The sequence below is a fragment of the Tachysurus vachellii genome, chromosome 26 (assembly GCF_030014155.1).
Source record: "Tachysurus vachellii isolate PV-2020 chromosome 26, HZAU_Pvac_v1, whole genome shotgun sequence".
Classification (NCBI taxonomy): Eukaryota; Metazoa; Chordata; class Actinopteri; order Siluriformes; family Bagridae; genus Tachysurus; species Tachysurus vachellii.
In genome coordinates, this window is record NC_083485.1 from 82,501 (window position 1) to 92,500 (window position 10,000).

Sequence of the window (10,000 nt, forward strand, 5' to 3'; positions counted from 1 at the left end):
TAGTGGTATTATAACTGTTAGTGGTATTATAACTGTTTAGTGGTATTATAACTGTTTAGTGGTATTATAACTGTTAGTGGTATTATAACTGTTTAGTGGTATTATAACTGTTAGTGGTATTATAACTGTTAGTGGTATTATAACTGTTAGTGGTATTATAACTGTTTAGTGGTATTATAACTGTTAGTGGTATTATAACTGTTAGTGGTATTATAACTGTTTAGTGGTATTATAACTGTTAGTGGTATTATAACTGTTTAGTGGTATTATAACTGTTAGTGGTATTATAACTGTTTAGTGGTATTATAACTGTTAGTGGTATTATAACTGTTAGTGGTATTATAACTGTTAGTGGTATTATAACTGTTTAGTGGTATTATAACTGTTTAGTGGTATTATAACTGTTAGTGGTATTATAACTGTTAGTGGTATTATAACTGTTAGTGGTATGATAACTGTTAGTGGTATTATAACTGGTTAGTGGTATTATAACTGGTTAGTGGTATTATAACTGTTTAGTGGTATTATAACTGTTTAGTGGTATTATAACTGTTAGTGGTATTATAACTGTTAGTGGTATTATAACTGTTAGTGGTATTATAACTGTTTAGTGGTATTATAACTGTTAGTGGTATTATAACTGTTAGTGGTATTATAACTGTTTAGTGGTATTATAACTGTTAGTGGTATGATAACTGTTAGTGGTATTATAACTGGTTAGTGGTATTATAACTGTTAGTGGTATTATAACTGTTAGTGGTATTATAACTGTTAGTGGTATTATAACTGTTAGTGGTATTATAACTGTTTAGTGGTATTATAACTGTTAGTGGTATTATAACTGTTAGTGGTATTATAACTGTTTAGTGGTATTATAACTGTTAGTGGTATTATAACTGTTAGTGGTATTATAACTGTTAGTGGTATGATAACTGTTAGTGGTATTATAACTGGTTAGTGGTATTATAACTGTTTAGTGGTATTATAACTGTTAGTGGTATTATAACTGTTAGTGGTATTATAACTGTTTAGTGGTATTATAACAAACAACGTCACAGAGTCAGTGTATAGCGCTTTTAACAGTTCACTTTGTCTTTACAGAAGTATAGAAACAGAAGAGAAAAAAACAGAAATAAATATAGAAGAAGAAGAAGAATACAAATAGGAATAAACATAAATAAATGAATATATACAGTTAAAGTTTAAAATAAATTTATAATACTAGATATTTGTCCCTATCCCTAATGAGCAAGCTGGAGACGACGGCGGCAAGTTAAATCTCCCTGAGATGATATGAGGAAGAAACCTTGAGAGGAACCAGAACCTCATCGTCATTTGGATGTGTTCTAATGAGTTAGCACTAACTCTCAGTTCACCACAACACTAATTTATTCCTGTATTTTGATGATAAAGACCAGAACAAACTATTCATAATAATCTAAACTAAACAAATGTGTTTTTATCCTGGACTTAAACACTGACACTGTGTCTGAGTCACAAACACTAAGTTTAAGTCTGTTCCATAACTGTGGGTCTCTGTGAGAAGCTCTGCCCCCTGCTGGAGACTGTAGTACTTGAGGTACCAAAAAATATCCTGCACCTTTTGATCGAAGTAGGTGTGACATCATAAAAAACCTAAAGATCTCTCAGGTTCTGTGGTGTGAGACCATTAAGTGCTTTATAGGTTATTAATAGTGTTTTATAATCAATGTGAAACTTGACTGAGAACCAATACAGTGAGGATAAGATCGGGGTGATGTGGTCATATCTTCTGGTTCTAGTTAAGACTAACTGGAGCTTGTTTATGCTCCTACATAGGAGTCAGTAGATACTGACCTCCAAACATTATGTGGCCTTCAGATTAGCTCAGGAACATTGTGTAGAGAGCTTCATGGAATGGAAAGTGCAATGTAACCCATCGAATGTGGTGGTGTAAACACCACCTAGGGTTAGGGTTAGGGTTAGTGTAAACACCACCACTGGACTTCTCTGGATGGAGGAATCACATAAGTCCTAGCCACATAAAGCTCAACGTGTGCAACAATACAAGACAAAAGACAGAGCATACAGACAGCACAAAACACTACAAGACAAGTACACAAAATAGAGCTGTCTAGTGTGCATAGAAGGGGCTTGGCTTGAAGACCAAGACATTTTGGACAATTTCATGCTCCCATCTTTTGGAGAACATTGGGGATGTCCCTTTCCTGTCCCTTTCCTGTCCTTTTCCTGTCCTTTTTCTGTCCTTTTCCTGTCCCTTTCCTGTCCTTTTCCTGTCCCTTTCCTGTCCTTTTCCTGTCCTTTTCCTGTCCCTTTCCTGTCCCTTTCCTGTCCTTTTCCTGTCCCTTTCCTGTCCCTTTCCTGTCCTTTTCCTGTCCCTTTCCTGTCCCTTTCCTGTCCCTTTCCTGTCCTTTTCCTGTCCCTTTTCCTGTCCTTTTCCTGTCCCTGTCCCTGTCCTTTTCCTGTCCCTTTCCTGTCCTTTTCCTGTCCCTTTCCTGTCCTTTTTCTGTCCTTTTCCTGTCCTTTTCCTGTCCCTTTCATGTCCCTTTCCTGTCCCTTTCCTGTCCTTTTCCTGTCCCTTTCCTGTCCTTTTCCTGTCCCTTTCCTGTCCTTTTCCTGTCCCTTTCCTGTCCCTTTCCTGTTCCAACATGACTCCACATGCTGAGTGTGATTGATGTGGACGAACTTGACTGAGTCCTGACCTCAACCCAATAGACCACCTTTGTGATGAATGAGTGTAGGCTGTGAGCCAGACCTTCTCGTCCTACATCAGTGCCTGACCTCACAAATGTGTCTCTAGAGGAATGGTCAAAGATTCCAATAAACACAATTCTAAACCTTGTGGAAAGCCTTAAACCTTCTCAGAAGATCTGAAGCTACAAAGGGTTTAACCCCATATTAAACCCTATGGATTAAGAATGGGATATCATTAAAGTTTATGTTCATATAAAGGCACAAAACTTTTGGCACTGCAGTGTATGTTTACAAGGATGTGTGTGCAGGAGTAAAGGGAGATTATTGAGCTCCTAGCACAGGTACATACAGTCAAAACAACAGAAATGTGTGTGTGTAGATGATATTAGCAGGTGCAGTGAGGATAGCGGAGAAGGTGGAATGCAGTAAGACGTCGGTGGTGATCCACTGTAGTGATGGGTGGGACAGAACAGCTCAACTGTCCTCTCTCTGCATGCTGATGCTCGACTCACACTACAGGACCATCCGTGGATTTCAGAACCTCATTGAGAAGGAGTGGGTCAGTTACGGACACCGCTTCCAGCAGGTACACACACACACACACACACACATCTTACACATACCGTCACATACACTCCATTCAATTAAATTTTACTTATGTGGGTAATGGAGGTGAGGAGCTTCTCTATCTACTACAAACAGATGGAGAAGTACAGAGTGAGTGTGTAAGGAAGAGTTACCTGCTAGCATTTACACAAAGTTTGCTCTGTGTGTGTGTGTGTGTGTGTGTGTGTGTGTGTGTGTGTGTTACAGAGGGTGGGTCATGGTGATCAGAACCATACTGATGCTGATCGCTCCCCCATCTTCCTGCAGTTCATTGACTGTGTGTGGCAGATGGCACAGCAGGTCAGTTACTATAGCACCATTGTTACCATAACATCCCTGAAACTCCACCTACTCAGGTGTGTGTGTGTGTGTGTGTGTGTGTATAGTTCCCTGCAGCATTTGAGTTTAATGAGTACTTCCTGTTGACGTTACTGGATCATCTTTACAGCTGTCTTTTTGGAACGTTTCTGTTTAACTCAGAACAGCAGAAACTCACTGAGGTGAGTGTGTGTTTGTGCATGAGTGTGTGTCCTTATTTACTACATAGTGCACTTAAACATCATCATCACTTGTCCCCAACTTGTTCTCTACTGCATTCTGTGTTGTGTGTGTGGTGGTTTATAACACAGCCACAGTGGACTGATGATGGTGTGGTCCTAATGTAGTGCACTGGAAGGAGGAGAGTTTGGAGCACAGCCTGAGATTAAGTGTGTGTGTGTGTGTGTGTGTGTGTGTGTGTGTGTGTAGGAGGCACAGAAGCGCACTGTCTCGCTTTGGTCATTTATTAACAGTCAGTGGGAGGAGTTTGTGAATCCTATGTATGTTCACTACGACACACACGTGCTATTTCCCTCCGTCTCCATCCGACACCTACAGCTATGGACCTCCTACTACATTCGCTGGAACCCCCGCCTCAGACCACAAGTACACACACACACACATTAAGTCAGTTTCACAGTGCTTTAGTAATATAAAGTATTTACAAACCTGTGTGTGTGTGTGTGTGTGTGTGTGTGTGTGTGTGTGCAGGAGCCATTGCATCAGCGCTATAAAGAGCTGCTTGCTAAAAGAGCGGAGCTTCAGAAACGAGTGGAGGAACTTCAGCATGAAGTAGCCAGTCGAGGATCTCCTGAGAAGGCGGGGTCACCCACTCCCCCCACTCCCCCCACTCCCACTATACAGTCCTTTATATGATTGACTATTTTATTTGTCTGCCTCTCTGAGTTTCTGTCTCTTTCTCTCTTATCCTGTCTCTCTGATCAGTCTAAACTAAACACACTAATATACAATGCTAATGTAACGTTAGCTTGCTGAACTTTAACACATAATGCCTTAACACTACTTATTGATCAGTACTGTATGATGTAGTCATATTTATATAAACCTGCCCAGTCACATGACCATATCTGGTCTTCTCCATTAGTGTTATATTTGCATATTAATGTGAATAGTGTATGCTAAGCGTAAAGTGAGAATGTTAGAGTGTGGTCACATCACACTAGAGCCAGAGCCATTCAGAAGGCACAACTCGAGCCTAATTACCATATATTACCATATTATTATTATTATTATAGCATGGTTCTGTCTTAATCCCTTGGCTTCTCTGTAATAAATAACAGCTGTGATCCAAAGGGCTGTGTGAATTTTAAACAAGTAACATCTTTCTAGCTTGACTTCTATTTTTATCTATATAAATGCTAATATTACTGCTGCTGTTACTCCTCCCTGTAACCTAAATAAATGATTATAATCTGATTATAAGCTTGTTTTGTGTTTGTTAAGGATGACTTCTCTAAACACACTAAAATTATGTTAGGTGTTCCACAAGGTTCTGTTTTAGGCCCACTGCTTTTCCCCCATATACAGTTGTGCTTAAAAGTTTGCATTCCTTTGGAGAATTTGCAAGATGTGAATCATTTTTTTAAAGATGAGTGAGAAGGTAAAACAATTTTTTTCTTATAGAAGTTAATATGTAAGAACGTCACAACCATCAGACAAAACATAACAAATAAGAAAATAATCCCAGTTCAAAGATTTGTATATATTTAGTTCTTATATGGTGTGTTGTCCTTTTAACATCAATGATGTCATGCAGTCTTTTGTAATAATTGTGTATGAGCTCCGTAATTCTCTCAGGTGGTAGAGCTGCTCATTCTTCTTGGCAAAATGCCTCCAGTTTCTGTAAATTTGTTGGTTGTCCTGCACAAACTGCATGTTTGAGATCTCACTAAAGTGTCTGGATGATATTGAGATCAGCAGACTGTGATGACCTCCAAAACCTTCACCTTTAACTTCTGCATCCATTGGAGGGTCAACCTTGACTTGTGCTTTAGATCATTGTCATGTTGGAACATCAGAGAGCTTCCCATGTGCAGCTTTCTCATACGGTCCCAAAACATCAGAGATCAGAGTTTAATCAGCACTGACTGACACAGACAGACAGAAGTAATCTTTCTGATTACAGAGTAACTCTGGATGGTCTTTCTATTACATCATGTGCAGCAGTAAAAGACCTCGGTGTGATTATTGATACCGGTCTCTCATTTGAAGCTCACATAACACCACAATGTTAGTCTTCTTTCACCTCAGAAATATTACTAAGATCAGAAATATGATGTCATTACATGATGCAGAAACACTAGTTCATGCATTTGTTACCTCTAGGTTGGATTATTGTAATGCTTTACTGTCTGGATGTTCCAGTAGGAGCATAAACAAGCTCCAGTTAGTCCAGAACACAGCAACTAGAGTCCTAACTAGAACCAGAAGATATGAACATATCACCTCTATCTTATCCTCATTGTATTGGCTTCCAGTCAAGTTTCACATTGATTATAAAACACTATTATTAACCTATAAAGTACTTAATGGTCTCATGCCACAGAATCTAATTCGATCAAAAGGTGCAGGCTATTTGTTGGTATCTGAAGTACATGAACTGTAATGAACATGAACTGTAATGAACATACAGTATTTTTACTGGTCGCTGCTGTTTCTGTTTATTGTCTTTTGTGTATTGTCTTGTCATTTTTTGTCCTGCGCTGTCTTGTCTGTGTACATCAGGTTGCACAAATGCACTTTATGTGGCTAGGACTTAAGTCCTTAGCTCTGTCTTTGTTTAATGTAACACCCTGATCCTGGAGAAACATCTCATGTCACTGTGTACTGTAACAGCTATATATGGTGTAATGACAATAAAAAGCTTCTTGACTTGACTTAAGTCTCCAGCAGGGGGCAGAACTTTTCCTCACAGAGGCTCACAGTTATGGAACAGACTTCTAATTAGTGTTTGTGACTCAGACACAGTGTCAGTGTTTAAGTCCAGGATATAAACACATTTGTTTAGTTTAGATTATTATGAATAGCTTTTCTTCTACTGTTGTTTATTCTCTGTTTAGCGCCAAATAACATTGCAGTTCACTCTGTTTTGTGTTGTTTTAGTCCAATAAGTTAGATCATTTTCTCTCTCCCCTCTCTCTGTCTGTCTCCCTCTTTCTCTCTCCCTCTCCCCCCCCATTCTGTCTGTCTCCCTCTCTCTCTCTGTCTCCCTCACACTCTCTCTCTCTGTCTGTCTCCCTCTCTCTCTCTCTCCCTCTCTGTCTCCCTCTCCCCCCCATTCTGTCTGTCTCCCTCTCTCTCTGTCTCCCTCTGTCTCCCTCACTCTCTCTCTCCCTCTCTCTCTCTGTCTCCCTCTGTCTCCCTCACTCTCTCTCTCTCTCTGTCTGTCTCCCTCTGTCTCCCTCTCTCTCTCTGTCTCCCTCTCTCTCTCTCTCTCTCTCTCTGTCTGTCTCCCTCTCTCTCCCCACCTCTCTCTCTGTCTCCCTCACTCTCTCTCTCTCTCTCTCTCTCTCTCTGTCTGTCTCCCTCTTTCTCCCTCTCTCTCTCCCTCTCTCTGTCTCCCTCTCCCCCCCATTCTGTCTGTCTCCCTCTCTCTCTGTCTCCCTCACTCTCTCTCCCTCTCTGTCTCCCTCTGTCTCCCTCACTCTCTCTCTCTCTCTCTCTCTGTCTGTCTCCCTCTCTCTCTCTGTCTCCCTCACTCTCTCTCCCCACCTCTCTCTCCCTCTCTCTCTCTGTCTCCCTCACTCTCTCTCTCTCTCTCCCTCTCTCTGTCTCCCTCTCCCCCCCATTCTGTCTGTCTCCCTCACTCTCTCTCTCCCTCTCTCTCTCTGTCTCCCTCTGTCTCCCTCACTCTCTCTCTCCCTCTCTCTCTCTGTCTCCCTCTGTCTCCCTCACTCTCTCTCTCTCTCTGTCTGTCTCCCTCTCTCTCTGTCTCCCTCACTCTCTCTCTCTCTCTCTCTGTCTGTCTCCCTCTGTCTCTCTCTCTCTCTCTGTCTCCCTCTGTCTCTCTCTCTCTCTCTGTCTCCCTCTCTCTCTCTCTCTCTCTGTCTGTCTCCCTCTCTCTCTCTCTCTCTCTCTCTGTCTGTCTCCCTCTCTCTCCCCACCTCTCTCTCCCTCTCTCTCTCTCTCTCTCTCTCTCTGTCTGTCTCCCTCTCTCTCCCCACCTCTCTCTCCCCTCTCTCTCTCTCTCTCTCTCTCTCTGTCTGTCTCCCTCTCTCTCCCCACCTCTCTCTCCCTCTCTCTCTCTCTCTCTCTCTCTCTGTCTGTCTCCCTCTTTCTCCCTCTCTCTCTGTCTCCCTCTCCCCCCCATTCTGTCTGTCTCCCTCTCTCTCTGTCTCCCTCTGTCTCCCTCACTCTCTCTCCCTCTCTGTCTCCCTCTGTCTCCCTCACTCTCTCTCTGTCTGTCTCCCTCTGTCTCTCTCTCTCTCTCTGTCTCCCTCACTCTCTCTCTCTCTCTCTCTGTCTGTCTCCCTCTCTCTCCCCACCTCTCTCTCCCCTCTCTCTCTGTCTCTAGAATAACTTCATATATAAACAAAAACACAATTTTCCCCCTTGCTGTGAAACTACATGGCCGCTTCCGGGTTTTAACGCGACCACGTGGTCACTTACGCATCCATTACAGTTACGTCATTATAGACTACGTATCCCTTTAAACTGCGTGCCGCATCGAGCGCTCGGATTGGGTGTTACGATTCAAAACTCCAAGACCCGCCCACATATCTCCTCCTTATTGGCTCATTCGATAATCTAGCGCTCGGCTGTTATTGGCTGATCCCGCCCCCAGCGGGCGCTGCTCATTGGCTGCTTTGGTTTTCCTTTGTGGTGGCAGTTCGTATCCGGTTCGTGAGGAGCCTCAGATACACAAAAAGGGAGAGGATTTAAAGCTCGGACTCACAAATGATATGTTTTTACACTCGGTGTAAAAGTGTCACAGAGCGTGTGTGTGTGTGGCGTGTGTGTGTGTGGCGTGGGAGCGGGACTTCAGTACAGTCATTTCAGTGTGAACTGAGCTAACAGGCTAGCACGCTAACAAGCTAAAAGGCTAGCACGCTAACAAGCTAATAGGCGAGCAGGCTAACAGGCTAGCTTAGTGTGTGTATAAGTGAAAGTGAGGACTGTAGTGTGTGTGTGTGTGTGTGTGTGTGTGTGTGTGTGTGTGTGTGTGTGTGTGTGTGTGTGTGTGTGTGTGGGGCGGTGGTGATGGCGAGCTCGGCCTTATACGCCTGCACTAAGTGTAACCAGCGCTACCCGTTCGAGGAACTCTCTCAGGGACAGCAGCTCTGCAAGGTGTGTGTTTCAGAGTGTGTGTGTCTGTCTTTAAGTGTGTGGTCCTGTGTGTGTCACACTTGGCATTAACTTGTGTCCTGGATGATGAGATCGTAAAATGACCGCCATAAGAGAACTACTGTAAATGGACCGGGGTAAGAGGACCGGGGTAAGAGGACCGGGGTAAGAGGACCGGGGTAAGAGGACCGGGGTAAGAGGACCGGGGTGAGAGGACCGGGGTGAGAGGACCGGGGTGAGAGGACCGGGGTAAGTGCAGGTGTAAACAGGTCCAGTGTGGGCTTTGGGTGGCCACGTCACATCAGCAGCATCATGGACACAGATGAAAGAGCACCTGGACATTTCTACTGAACCCTTGCTACTGTTCATCAGTGAACGCCCAAGCTACGGTTATTTTCCACAGGTGTAGCGCACACCTGTAGCATTCTACAGGGTCTGTGGCTGAAACAGCAGCAATAAAAACGTCATTTGTTTAAGAAACATTAGGAGACCAAATGTCTGGACAGACATGAGAGAGAATTCACAGGATGTTTCTGCCTGAAAACAAACACGCAGGAAGACCGATGTAATAAACTCGATGGTCCACCAGAAATGACACATGAAATCTGATCACAGCCGTTCACTACAGACGCCTTCATTATGCCATAAGATTTATTGCTCAGTTCTACACTGCTGATCAGTTCACCCAGGACGCGTGTTAATGTCAGGTGTTAATGAGGTTTCTCTGTGTGTGTGTGTGTGTGTGTACTCCTTAACTCTAACGCTTCATTACGTGTACAGGAGTGTCGGATCGCCCATCCCATAGTGAAGTGCACCTACTGTAGAACCGAGTTCCAACAGGAGAGGTAACACACACATACGGTGATGCAGCACTGGTTTCACACTCATAGACACTGTGGACCCTCTGAACTGTTTACTTGTTCTTTATCAGAGTGTGTGGTTTTTGTTCTATGGACACTGATGTAGTTCCAGTGTGTTGATGATAATGTGGGGTCACCACACTGACTTCTGTAACCACACAGTAATGGGTTAACGTCTGTGTCTTTAAAACCAGGTTATAAACTACATACTGAGTTTG

The 10,000-nt window shown here is 43.0% G+C and overlaps 2 protein-coding genes across 5 annotated transcripts in view; both read left to right on the forward strand.

The window, feature by feature from the left end:
• The window catches only part of mtmr2 (myotubularin related protein 2), a 10,613-nt gene extending 5,558 nt beyond the window's left edge, over positions 1 to 5,055 (forward strand). For all 3 annotated transcript variants that reach the window (XM_060862394.1, XM_060862393.1, XM_060862395.1), the window contains 5 exons: positions 3,074 to 3,280; positions 3,508 to 3,600; positions 3,687 to 3,800; positions 4,048 to 4,224; positions 4,330 to 5,055. In XM_060862394.1, the coding sequence (XP_060718377.1) occupies positions 3,074 to 3,280; positions 3,508 to 3,600; positions 3,687 to 3,800; positions 4,048 to 4,224; positions 4,330 to 4,494 (756 nt within the window). In that variant the 3' untranslated portion in view covers positions 4,495 to 5,055. The remainder of the gene's footprint in view (positions 1 to 3,073; positions 3,281 to 3,507; positions 3,601 to 3,686; positions 3,801 to 4,047; positions 4,225 to 4,329) is intronic.
• A 3,165-nt stretch (positions 5,056 to 8,220) lies between these two features.
• fam76b (family with sequence similarity 76 member B) overlaps positions 8,221 to 10,000 on the forward strand; it is a 13,594-nt gene continuing 11,814 nt past the window's right edge. Inside the window, exons 1-3 of one of the 2 annotated variants that reach the window (XM_060862397.1) lie at positions 8,597 to 8,605; positions 8,835 to 8,925; positions 9,703 to 9,767. In XM_060862397.1, coding sequence (XP_060718380.1) covers positions 8,839 to 8,925; positions 9,703 to 9,767 — 152 coding nt within the window. In that variant the 5' untranslated portion in view covers positions 8,597 to 8,605; positions 8,835 to 8,838. Of the gene's footprint in view, positions 8,926 to 9,702; positions 9,768 to 10,000 lie in introns of both variants that reach the window. The other variant, XM_060862398.1, reaches the window with a different exon arrangement.